At 48.7% G+C, this 13,032-nt stretch overlaps 1 protein-coding gene across 1 annotated transcript; it reads right to left on the bottom strand.

Moving 5' to 3' along the window:
• Positions 1–456: 456 nt before the first annotated feature.
• NCSTN (nicastrin) lies at positions 457–13,022 on the bottom strand. Its single transcript, XM_068414670.1, has 17 exons — positions 12,900–13,022; positions 12,560–12,664; positions 10,984–11,107; positions 10,358–10,476; positions 9,618–9,763; positions 9,286–9,436; positions 8,702–8,811; positions 7,736–7,888; positions 6,358–6,462; positions 6,099–6,176; positions 5,786–5,955; positions 4,486–4,588; positions 4,113–4,208; positions 3,531–3,618; positions 3,242–3,393; positions 2,704–2,916; positions 457–1,155 (listed from the first exon to the last, which is right to left on the bottom strand). The coding sequence occupies exons 1-17, from the start codon at positions 12,985–12,987 to the stop codon at positions 1,033–1,035; spliced, it is 2,124 nt and encodes a 707-aa protein (XP_068270771.1). The 5' UTR covers positions 12,988–13,022; the 3' UTR covers positions 457–1,032.
• Positions 13,023–13,032: the final 10 nt, after the last annotated feature.

Consider the following 13,032-nt stretch of genomic DNA (forward strand, 5'->3'; position numbering starts at 1 on the left):
CACTATCGCACCTTCAAATCACAATTGCTGAAGAACAAGTGAATTTTCATACAAAAGAAACAACCAGGAATATCCAAGCGCCTGGTCAGTCACAGCCACTGACCCCGAGAGCCCAGTCTTGGTGGGCACTAAGCCAGAGCATCAAAGGAAACAAAGTGTGTGAGCACGCTCGTGAAAATCCACATTTATGATACGGGCGCCCAGAGATCGATCGAGATCAAGGTACCATGTACAAAGCCCTGTTTGGAGTGATCAGCCACCCCTGCCTTGGAGTTAATTCCCTGTCCTGTCTGAGAGCACAACGTCTTTGTTTTGTCCAGCTGTAGAAAGAATTCAAAGTTTCAATGCCAGTCAAAAACCAAATCAGACAAACTCTTTCTCCCCAGACCAAAACATTTTGCAACACCCAGTGGTTTGGGTCCTTTTGGCAGCAACTAAGACAAAACAGGCAATGGGTTGATTTGGAAGTGGAGATTTTTTTAATTAAACGGAACTATTTATATATATACAAACCCCAGAAAATATTGCACCATTAAAAAAAGGACATTTTACATCTAATCATGTTAAACACACCTTGAGCTCCCTGCGTTGTAGCATACACAGATTCACAGCAACTGTTGGACATGAACAGGCAACCTGTGCTGTCAGACACCACGGAAATCTGCTGGTCCACGGACATCCCAGAGATAACACCTTTACCCTTTCCACCCTTGCCTTCGTTTAGGGAACACATCCATTACATTGTTGTCTCAGTGGCATTCAGGACCAATCCTCTCAAGTCGCTCAGAAATAAGGACAAATTAAAAAGAAAGGCTTTGGGAACTTCTCAGTCAACAGTTTCTTTAGGGCTTGGTCGGCACAGTTTTCTGGGAAAGTCTCTTACGTTTTAGGGCTCAGTCCCCAGAACCTGAGCATGGAAGCTCTGGAGAGAGCCATCTGCGTCCCTATCCAGAGAGAGGGGCATTCCAGTGTAGTTTTCTCTTTGACAATTGTAATCCAAGGGCTAAGACTTCTCAATCCCCGAGAGCATCTTCAGTAAGCCACAGCCCCAGGGTCCCGCGGGGTGCTAAAAAGTATATCCGCTTTGGCGTTGATAAAATAGGTGGCGAGGAGAGAGAAGACCAGAATGGCAATGCCCACAACCAAAGTGATTATCTAGGAAGGGATGAGAAACACTCAGCATTGTTGTTACACACACAGACCTGCAGCACCTCACAGAGTTTGCATCGAACGGGGGGGTCTCTGCCAGAAAGCTACAGAGAGCAGCTCCCTGCTGAGGCACTATGTGCACTGAAATAAAAAGATGCTCTGAGGACCTTACAAAAGCGACTGCCAGGCAGGCTCAGGTCAGCTTTCATTATAATTATCAACAGCACCTTTTAAACATTGGTTTGTGTGTAAGAAAGTCCTATCACAGATAAAGAACATCGCGTTTCAGAGTGGTTGATGCAGTTCACAAAGATTTTTAGCAAGTATTTAAGGTAACACTGGCTACTCCTGCACGAACTGTCATCTCCTCCAGCAAGGAACTGTAAATGCTTTCAACAAGCACAGTTGCTGGCAGGATCAACATCTGTCAGTAGCCTTTGCATAACTGAGATTACCTCCTGCTCAGCACCTTTCCTGAAGCCCAAGAGCCAGACCAGTCTAAGGCCTTGTATAGATTCCTTCCTGCCAGCCCTTCTCCTTGCATGGCAGGACTGCAGCTCCCAGTCTCCCCTGGATACCTCAGAACATGGATACCTCAGTCCCCGTGCAGTGGCCAGACACTCATGCACCACTACAACTCTCTCAGTACGTTTTCTATCGGGTCAACGCTTCAGGGACAGCTGGGCTCAAACTGTGCATCTCCAGGGCACCAGTATCTCCCAGGCTGTGACAGGCTGAGAGACAGAGGCAGGGCATTGTGCTGCTTGACAGTGTTAAAAAGGCCCAGTGCCACACAAATAAATTGCTCAGATTTCAAACCACCATCTGAAAGATGCAACAATTGCCTGGGCTTGCATGGCCTTTGGGTGGCTTACCACTAGCACATGATGACGACAGTGCTGTGCACTCCTGAGTCTGTCCTGACAGGGTATGACATCATTAACAGCCAACCAGAGGGCATCAAGACAGCCACAGAGTCCCAAAGTGACTGGCCACTTAACCCTTATTCTGCTGGCACTTGAGCCACATCACAGCCAGCTCAGGGCTGCTTAGAATTGGAGACACTGAACCAACAGCAGCTTTTGTTTGTGAAGGTTTGTGCAAAAGTTACTTCTGCGCTGTTGGGAGGGGATTCAAACTGCAGAAGGAAGATCTGGGTTGTGCCATCAAGCAAAACACCTTAAGAGCCAGATTCACTGGTTTGGCTCCCTGTGCTTGGGGAAGGGGTTAAGACTCCTGTCACTTCTATCTTTTATTCACAGAGCTCAGCCTGCTCATGGGACTCTTGATTATTCTGCACTGTCTCGGCCTCAGCGACGAGGTTATTAACCCACAAATGGCTGGAGGTGGCAGGGTTATCACCAGGGATGCATTCTTGGTTACCTCACTCTCAGGGATCAAAGCCTGGCTGTTCTGAACTGGGGAGCTCACACAGGATGATGGCACAAGATCTTGTAACAAACTCTGAACTGTTTCTCCAGCTGTCAGGAGATGTTATTCAAAGCTAGCCACGTTTTTTTCTCTACTTGCTTCTTTAGACATGTACAAACTCACCTCTAGCTCCTTGCTGGCTACCAGAAATATTCGGGCACGGATCTCTTTCCACCGACTCTCTGTCCACGTGGAGTACTCTGTAGATCCCCACTGCCTCAGCTCAAAGGCAGGAGAGAGTGCTTTGCTTAGGTGAACAGTTGAGCGAACACAGTAGGGGACTCGTGATGTTGAGTTAGGGTCCAGGGAACCCTGCACCCAGGCATATTCATACATCTGCAAAGAAAATGGGACAGTAAGAGACAGCAAACAGCCACTAGCAAATACCCAGACTATCCCCTTGTTCTGGAACCTTACCCGTGTCTCTGGGAAGAAAGAGAGGGGCTTTACTGATTGTTCTAACCTTAAGGGGATCCTTTTGCCCACTCCTCCCCTGCCCTTGGGCATTAAGATGTCTCCCTGTTGGAGGAGTTCCCCAGTGCTCCCATGTGTTATTACGAGCAATAGAAAGCATTCCTAACCAGCCTTCCTCAAGAGCAGAAACCAGCAAAGTGGACACAGATCTGTCCTTACCCATCACCCCACTCTAATGGATACTTACCTCTTTCTCACTGTCGGGTGTTTTCTCAGGGTTCAGGCACTCTTCCTTGGTGAAGTTAACAACAGTGCCAGTGAGGTTGGCCAGAACATACTGCACAAGGTAGGTAGTGTTCACAGGGCTGGAAACAGCGACGTAGTGTTGGGGAACATCACCTGGAACAGTCAGAGAAATGGGATTGGCAGGGAGACAGCCAGAAGCAGACAATGTTAGTGTGGCACTTCAGAGAGCTGCCAGGGAACACACGGGGTCAAACCCATTCCTGGGCTCTTCTTCCCTATGTCGCTCTTACCCAGAATTCCTTTTATGTCTGGTTTAATGATGGACTGAAACCAGGAATTGTTCATTTTAATCAGAAACCCATACAGCATTCGAGTGACCTGGAAAGAGATGGAAATTGGTTTATACAAAGAGGAGAGAAAACAGCATCTTAACAGCTACACCTCTCAAGGGGCCAAGAGCACAGCAAAGGAGAGGTTATATGTCACAACTGTATATAACTCAGGAGCCAGCTGTGAAAATTTGGTTTAGATTCCAGCTCCACTGGACTCCTTAGCTGATCCCTGTGGCACACATTGCCATTTCACCTCAGCTTCCTCTTCTGCTTTGTGGAAAGAGGATAAAGGAGCTCTGTTTTGTAGAGGGCTCATGAATCGATCATGAAAGAGGGTCCTGAGATTGAGAGGCAAGGACCTCGAGAAGGGTGAAGGGTTTTTCATTCAGCTGTGGTGGGGAAAGAGAGAAGGGGAGGAGGCAAAGCCCTCACGGAGACAGACAGGACAGCATGCTGTGTAAACACATATAAACAGAGACAGAAGGGAAGTACGTGAGGGCTCATCAGAGATGCCAAGGACTCAATTCCATCTGCTCGTACCGTTTTTGGATCTGCCTGAATAGCAGAGGTGTTGTTGGCTCCCCCCGCAAGCCGGTAGAGAGCACGGGCGACCACTGTGGCAACTTCTGCCAGGGACTGCAAAAGAAGAGTGCTCCGTGTTAATCAAGATAGGCAGATCCAGCAAAACAAGCAAGGAGAGCAAGCCAGAATCTACACATCCATCAAAACGCTTACATCGTGCCAGCGTTTGAGCACCTATTGCCTTTGTCACAGTCCAAAGCACTCCCACCTTCTTTCTGCCCTTTTCAGAAACAGCTTTTCTCCTCTCCCCATGCCCCTGCTTCCTATCTGCCCCTACCCAAAGCCCCATCCACCCCACATACAGCAGCTAAAGAAAATGCAAAGCAGGAACCTTGGCTGTGTCTGTGACATACTCCAAGGTCTCCTCAGGGCTGAGCCCCTCAGGGTATTGCATCTGGATGTTCTCTGGAGTGTCGTACATGCTCTGGTAGTATCTGAAAAGAAGAAGGCAAATAGAGGTTGGGGAGAGGCAGAAAGAAACCACAGGGCATGGAATTCATTTCAGAGTGTGCCTAAAGCAAACAGTGGGAGCAGTCTCCTGGGAGCAGAGATGCAGCCCTGCCAAAGCACTGCCCTGCCACACGCTCCTTAAACCATTTAATGAGGCTTTATAATTAACTTGGCCCTTCCACAGCTTCTCCCATCTGAGGATCTCCAAGCAATTTACAAGCTGTGATTAGCTTTCAGGTGGGCAACAGCCCAATCTATTAAATGGGTAGAGAAACTGAGGCAAGGACAGCCCATGCAGAAGGTCTCCTGAGAAGAGGGTTTTTGATGCAAATCGTGCCAGTGGATTTTATTAATGCCTTATCTTGAAGGCAGCGAGGAATTCTGAGTGAACTCTATGACAGATTTACACCAAGGCATCTGCAGCACACGCAGCTGAACTGGGAATTGGGCTGAAAGCCCACTGCATGGTCTATGCACCTGACATTCCCAGTCAACCTGGGACTGATCCCCTCAGACTAAAGATGGGTCACAAGCAGTGAGTTGCACTTTCCTCCACCCCAGATCTTCCCACCCCTTTAGAGCAGTGCAGATTTAGAGGTGAAAGGGGAGCTACTTCCCCTTGATGGCTACAGAGATTCTTAGAAACAGCAGAGAAGGATAGAAGATGAAGGGACAATTTGAAGAGTTTAGGGGAGAGGCATCTGTCTGTCCTCTACCCCACACTTCCACTTCCAAATTTGAGGAGGAGCAAGGGATCCCCAAGGAACACACTGTCGTAGGGTCATGTGGGGTGAATGAAAGTGCCCTTTCCAACGCCTGGGGCTTTCTGCCATCACAAATAGAAAGCTATATTAAAAAAAAAAAAAAGGCAGCTAGCTTCTGGAAGAACAGATGAGGCTTAGGCACGCTCAGTTGCCATTTGCTCACCTCTGGCTTCCAGCCAGCTGTGGGGAACATTTTCTGTACAAAACTGGATTTCTTTCGGTTGTCAGAATAATTACGTTGCGCTCGTTCAACTACATGGCACATGTCTGCTCCTCCGCTCCCCCCGGGCTGCAGCTCTACATGTATGTTAGGCTGCACACCCCTGGCAGAGGCGTTGCAGGAGCTCAGATGCCCTCTGCCGGCTTTGCTGCCTCTGGCCCCGGGCCAGCCCGTGCCCATTGACCCCGGAGAGGCACCTGTTCTGGAAGGCAGTCCTGTGGTCAGTCAGGACCACTCCGGGGATGTGGCGGGCCCGAAGGAAGCGCTGGAAGGAAGATGGGGGAAGAGGCTGCGAAAATCCAGCTTCCTGCAAAGTCACGTTTGCTCCCACGCTGCTGTTACTCAGAATACCCAGCAAGTTGCTAACCTGAAAGAGGAGAAAACAGCACTATTCTGCTGTTCTCTGGATGTATAATTTCTCTGGAAAGGTTAATATACTGATCATCTGCAGTGTGCTAAAGATCCCACAGCATTTTGGTTAGATGAGTGACTACAGATTGCTTTTATTACCTGTGCTTCAACAGATTCATTCATCCGAGAGACGGGGTCTGTATGCATCCATAAAATGGAGTCATTCCTTAGAGCCACCTTCAAGAACAAAACAAACAAATCACCCTAAGTACATGATCAGACATCACTGAGTCCTGCAGAGCAGCGAAGTCCAGTCCAGGGAAAAAAATCAAAACCAATGAAAGGCTGGCTGAGAAAGCCACAGCTAAATTATCACGGATAAAGAGGGAATAAAAAGGTCCACTAACTTATCCCACACCTGATTCAACTCCACAAATGAATGAATGTTGTCCAAGCGGAGAGGGAACTTGTCTTTTTCCATATCATACACCATTCGTGAGCTGCCAATGTAATCAAAGGTCTCCTGCAACAGACAAAAAAAAAATCATACATGAATCACATACAGATAGCTGCCTGGCACAACTCACAGCAGTATTTGAGAGGCTGAGGTGGAACAAAACCAAGAGTTCGAGGGCCAACTACTACACCAAGTATTTCTGAAGGTGCACATAGCCTGGCACACATGAGAAGAACAAAGTAAATATTACATTGTGCCTGGCACAAGATACAAGATACTATCTAGCAAGATACTGTTACTGTGGGTAACAGCACAGAGGCATTAATACAGCCTTTACTCTGGCATAAGTCATCCTCTTTTTGTTTTTTGGTAAGGAGAACACCAAGTCAGGGAAAAGGGCAATTCTCCATTCCAGGAATTAAACATGTGAAGCTTTCCTGAAAGGAGGGGTGTCTGCTTCCCTAGAAAAAAAGGGAGAGAAGGCTAGATGACAGAAATGAGCTTGTCAAGGGAGCTGCAAGAAGCTGAGCGTTGCCTGGGGAAGGATAGGGGAGAAACCCCACCCCAGAGAAGGGCAATGAGATCAGCCAGCCACCAGACTTCCCCCTTGACTAATTTACAGCCAAGCCTTATCATTCCTCCTCCATCCCGGGAGCACGACAGAGAACACCCACTCCACAGCGCTGTACGCCTGTCTTCCCCAGGGAGATTCTGACTAGGGATGGATGTGCTGAGGGGGGTGAATGAAGGGAATCACATGGCTGCAGCATGGGGCTGTGGGAGCCAGCTTCATAAAGCTGCACAAAAGAAGCCATCGCTGTAGATGCCTTGAGGGGAACATCAGCTGTTGGCCATCAGTTCCTCCTCCACAAGCTTGTTCTGCTTTTCCACAGCTGCCAACTCCAGTGCTGGGCTCTCAGAAATGAGCTACATTTCACCGCTGTCAACACATATATTTTTAATCTAGCCCTTTCTGGGCTTCATGTCAGAATTTAAAGCTTGGCCATTGCAGTCCATCCTGAATGGGGGTGAGGCAGAGAACAGACATACAGACAGGCACATTGGGAGGAGACAGGAGGGAAAGCAAAGTTTGAGTCATTCATCCAGAATGAACTGTGGGGCAGAATATGGGTTGCCCCAGTGGAAGCTCCATCTGCTGTTGTTATCCCAGTGCAATTAAGATCCTGTTCTCACTGGGGGAGCAGAAAGAACCATGGTGTGGGGATGCAGACAAATGACTCCGCATAAAGAGTAGGGAAAAGGTTCATTTGCAGGGAGCCAAGGGCTGATTTGCTATCTTAGAACGAGCCAAATGGTGGAGCGATGCCGCTGCTCTTACCCCTTGGAAGAAGGTGAACATTATATTCCTTTGCAGCAAATGAACATCTGACGCTTTATGAAGGGCTTCAGCAGCAGCCAAGTGGGTGACAAAAGAAGAGACAGCACTCTCTGCCCCAGGTGCAATGTTCCAGAAGAAGGAATGGCTGTCAATCTGTACACACGAACAGGAGGGGTAAGAAATGTGCACACAGACAGAGGAATACTGCATTGGGAAAGCAAATCTATCACCTCTCTCCTATCTCACTCATCCTACTGATAAGGGAAGAACCAAACACTTCACCTAATGAAACTTAAAATACCAACTGCATTGCTGTGGCAGTCCTGAGGTCTCGGAGCCCTGACACTGCCACCACCCCTCAGCCCTCACCAGAGAACCAAGATTACCAAGCGTGCCATAATTTTAATGCCACCATCACTGCTCAGTGTGGGCCTCTGAGGTAGTGACAAAACAGTTTTGAACTTGCATCACTGGAGGGTGTAAAGTGACTCTAAACTAGACTGCTAGACAGGGAAGTGAACTTCTTTCTCAGCTCTGAAACCGACTCACTGCTTGACACACAACAAAATCTCCACGTGATTCAGTCTCCCCCCACCCCAAAAAATACAACCATGCTGTCTCCCCCTGCAACACATTTTAAGGATATGAAATAGCTTAGGAAAGCATAACAGACACACTAACTATTTCTACTTGTCTGGTTCCGTCAGTGAAGAAAATGCTGAAAAAAGTCTACTGTAACAAGACAGAAAAAGAAAATGCAGACTCCTTACATTGAAACAATAGATAAACCCACCAACTAAAAGGCTCATACTTGCAGAAACACAACAGCCAGTCAGATCTAAAAGGTTTGGAACATGGAAAGAAATGAAAATAGACGAGAAGTGTACTCCCATGGGACTCAAAGCCCACATCTTCCCAGAATCCTGCCAGTCCACGCTCTACAAAGCAAGACTAAGAGGTACCTACTCGTGTAGCGACAATAATAACTTCCTTCTCAGGATCGACTTTTCCAGAGGAATTGATCGGTTGCAAGGTGCTCCACACATTGTAATCAAGAAGAGGATCACATACAACCTCTAGGAAGCAGAAACAACATTGCTTGAGTTGAGACCACAGCAGTGACAAGCGAGAAATGAGCGTTCTGGTCAGCTGTAGCTCACCAGTGGGTCTACCACAGGAGCAAACTTCTGCTCAGCAGGGGTGAAGTCCTGGCCCCAGGAAATTCACTGGCAAAACATTCACCAGGACCAGGATTTCAATTCATGTACACAGAGTCTAATGGAGCAGTAACCTCAGAGCCATTCTTGATGACCTACGTAGCAGGTATTAGGTATTAGCAGCATCCCTTCTACATATTATTTTCTAAACTGATGACAAACATGGCCCAAAATTTCTTACCACTTCAACAATTTATTTGGAAAAGGCTCAGTTGGCAAGCAAGCCTTTAGGGAAACTCTAAAATCCTCCTTCTTTTGCACAACTGTATTCCACTGGGATTTTTACCACCAGCCTTATCCCACATCATGACAAGGAAAGAGCAACCTGCTCACCTGGGTTAATGCTGAAGGTGCTCTGGAGGGAGCTGCGTCTCATGCAGGTGACAGTGCTGGTGACAGCGTGCATGTGGGAAAAAAGCTGCATGGCACAGAGAGGGTACTCGGGGCCAGACCCATCACGAGGGACATTATGGTCTTGATAACACTGGATGGAAATAAAAATCATTATAAAACTTAGCCTTGCTGTAATAGCATTGTGTATAAAACCAGACCATATATTTTTACTGTAGATTTCAACATCTAAGGTGAGAGAAAACAAAACTTCTGCCCTCTTTCCTGAACTTTGCAGCAGTTCCCCTCTCCTGCTCATCGAGGAAGTGCAATACCTGCTTAATAACTTGTGTCTCGTTGGCATCTTCAAGGAGAAAAATAGGGAAGTCAAAATCCTCATAGGAAAGCCCACTCCCCACAGGATTCCACACAGTCTTATTGCAGTGCGCAAACTGCGGGCCATAATCTTTGGAATAGACACCTGGAAACAGAAAGAAATGGGCAAATTTGAGCCTGCAAGAGAGTAACAGGCTGCAGGAGAGGTAGGGCCTGCAGAGAAAATAGCAGCAAATACAGAATGAGCACCATTATGGGCTGAGGAACCGGCTGACAACAGCTTGGAGAGATGGAGCTGGTCACTGCGTGCGGCAGAGCGCTGTGCCACGCAGAGAGATGAGAAACATGCGTGCTCGAAGCCATCACATGCCAGGAGGCTGGCACGAGCACTCAGCGAGCATTTATCACATGCTGAGAGAGTGGAGGAGGCACACAGAGAAACATTATACTTCAAAATGAGGATCATACAAACCCACATTTTCTGAGCTCATCACATGCTGGAAGCACCCCTAAGACATCCGTAATGTGCCAGTCATTTTAACACCAAGATACTGAGCAAACAGCACGAAGGCAGAGACACAACAAATGCCAGCACCCCAAACTCATCTCAGGAGCCTACGTGGCATCCTTCAAAGCAGAAAGCTTTGTGCAAGCCACAGAAGGTGTAACAATTTCTCCCCTCAGAATGCAATACAGTAAATTTGCTGCATGAAAGGATAAAGACCTCACATTTCCTTACCAAACCCATCATTGGGGCACTTCAAACCAGGAGAGAATCCCTGGGGAGGGTTAGGTTTGGCAACGGCCACAGCAAGGCCTGACACTCGTGAGGTTCCTTTCAGCTGCAGCATTACCCCCCTGGAAGAGAGAAAATACCATTGAAATTATGAATAATGAAGAGTTACAACCCAAGACGTGCTGATGCTGACGTATTGCAGCCGAGCACGGGATGATGCTTTTGATCAAAATAACCAAAATGTCACTTTATCTTCTCAGAACTCCATAAGCTCACGCATACAGCAACAAGCAGAAAACTTCAGCCACTGCCCTGCCCAGGAAGAGACGTGACCAATCTTAATCACATTGTTTAATGAACTTTAGTAACTGCTACAGAACATGGCATGAGAATTCACACAGAGCAGAGCTCTTCTAACAGCAAAGCAGCCTATTTAAGAAGAAATAAATTCAGGCACTAAAACACAGTAAAACCACAAATGTTTCAACCTCTCTTAAACTTCAGTGAAGTCAGGGCTGATTCTGTCATCTGTTACTTGAAAAATGACATTGTCATCACCAGATTAGGGATCCATATTGGTCTTTGGGGCTCCAGACACCCTGGGAAGAGAAAAACTGATGATGACTGACCTGTTGAAGAGGTTCCCATCCAGCAGTATCATGTAGGGTGGGTGTGGGCCATCAGCAAGCACCCACTTCAGGTCCTCCTCCTTCTCAACCACATGGATCACCCCCGTGTCTCCGCTGATGGAGGCTGTGGAAAGAGAGTGTGCCCTTCACGTCTCACGGTGATCTACTCCATTCACACCCCTAAACCACCCTGGAACAGCAGGGCAGTATGGTACTGAGGGCTTCAGGGAAGAACAGCTCATGGGATTAGAGGGCTGGAGGAAGGAATTTGGTGAAGTGGCACCATTTAGCTACAGCAGGACGGAAAAGGGAACAGAGGCTTTCAGTAGGGGAAAAAAAAAAGCTGCACAGCATAGATTAAGAGATAAGCACTCATGCTTTGAAAGCATCTTTTGTTTAAGCACATGAAAGCACTTAAGGACCTTCAGCTAACTAAGCACTGTGAGTCTCCTGTGACTGAAGAGAATAAGGAAGGACAGCAGGAAACAGGCTCTGAGACAGAGGAGACAGGACCTGCCTCAAGGACCCCAGTCACAGAAGCAGTTTAGTGCTGCCCTTCAGCAAAGAGTAAAGATTGCAAACAGAGAGCTCAAAGACAGCTCAGCATGAGGCCTGGAGGAGCACAAGGGGCAAAAGATTGTGACAGCAAAGGGGACTAGCAACAAAGCAGGACCACAGCCTGTCATTTCACCCCATCCCAAAGAAAACAGACGACGGACAAAGCACTTTCACAAGAAGCTACTGATAAAAACAAGCACTTTGTTGACTCCAGTTACTAACTGCTGTCATTGTTGGACACAGCCTGGGACCGGGAAGGCAGGACTGTGTACGGCTGTCTGCCTGAACGCTGGGCTCACACAGAGGGTGGGAAAGGAGTCAGAGAACCTTGTACCCTCAGTTATCTGACAGACCAAGCGCAGCTGTGCTGCCCTGTAGTGGCAGCTGACAACCTCCCCTGCAGGGAGTGGCTCGCTGGGGAAGCGAAACTGAACTGGAAATGAGCAAAACACTGACTCACATTAACTTCAGGAATATTGCCTGAACGGGGTTCCCTTATCTATCTTTTAAGTCATGCAGTCCTACCTCCCGCATTTCAATATGAAAAAAAACCCTTATAACGTTAACAAGCACTGCAGAAGCAGCTCAGCCAAACACTTCGCTCCCTTCAGATGCCACCTTCTCACTTCTTCACTCCCTGCTCCCTCTCCCTCGTACCTTATTAACCCCTAACGCATTCTGCCACGCTCACAGCTCTGCCTTGTACCCCTAGAAGCTGTGGCTTGGTTTTGTCCTGTGCGTGCACTGACTGTACCAGCTCAAAATGCTGCTCTCTGCCTTGGCAGGGATTTTCGAGGTCTGTAGGAACAGTCTCTCTGAGGTCTCCACCCCTTAGTTTAGCAGAAAAAGGCTGGCTTATTCAGCACTACTAGAGCAGGATTGGAAAAGAGGGCAAACAGCGCTGAGAACAAGGGCAATACTGATCCAGGCAAGCGCAACAGGAGAGCTGCGTTACACCCCATCACCCAGGGCATGCCCAGCCCCAGGAGCTGCTGTGGGGCCCCGCGGCTGTACTCACACTGGCAGCCGATCTGGTGGGTGGCATTCAGGAGGCGAACGCACGGTGCCGTTTTGTTCAGGGGGATGTAGATCTTCCTCTCCACAGAGTTCCCCTGGCAGGAGCCTGGGGAGAAGACACAGCCCCACCTCAGAGAGGGACAAACTAGGGGCTCCCCGCGGCTCTCCCCACCTCGGGGAGGAAAGACGAGCTTCTCCCCGACTCAGAGTGGGCCAGGCGAGGGCTCCCAGTGCCGCCGTCTCGAAGCGGGCCAGGCGAGGCCCTCCCTACCTCCACCTCAGTCGCGGAGCGGCCCCAAACCGGGGCCCGCCGGGCCCGCCCCTCTCCCAACCAGCCTCACCCGCTGCCAGCACGGCGAGAAGCAGCCCCCGGAGCAGCCCCCACCAGGCCGGGAGCAGAGCCCAGCAGCTCCCCGCAGCGCCCTCCATCCCCGGGCTGCCGCAGGCTCTCCCCGCCGCCGCCATCTTCCCAAC

Source organism: Nyctibius grandis, chromosome 17 (genome assembly GCF_013368605.1).
Source record: "Nyctibius grandis isolate bNycGra1 chromosome 17, bNycGra1.pri, whole genome shotgun sequence".
NCBI classification, from domain to species: Eukaryota; Metazoa; Chordata; class Aves; order Nyctibiiformes; family Nyctibiidae; genus Nyctibius; species Nyctibius grandis.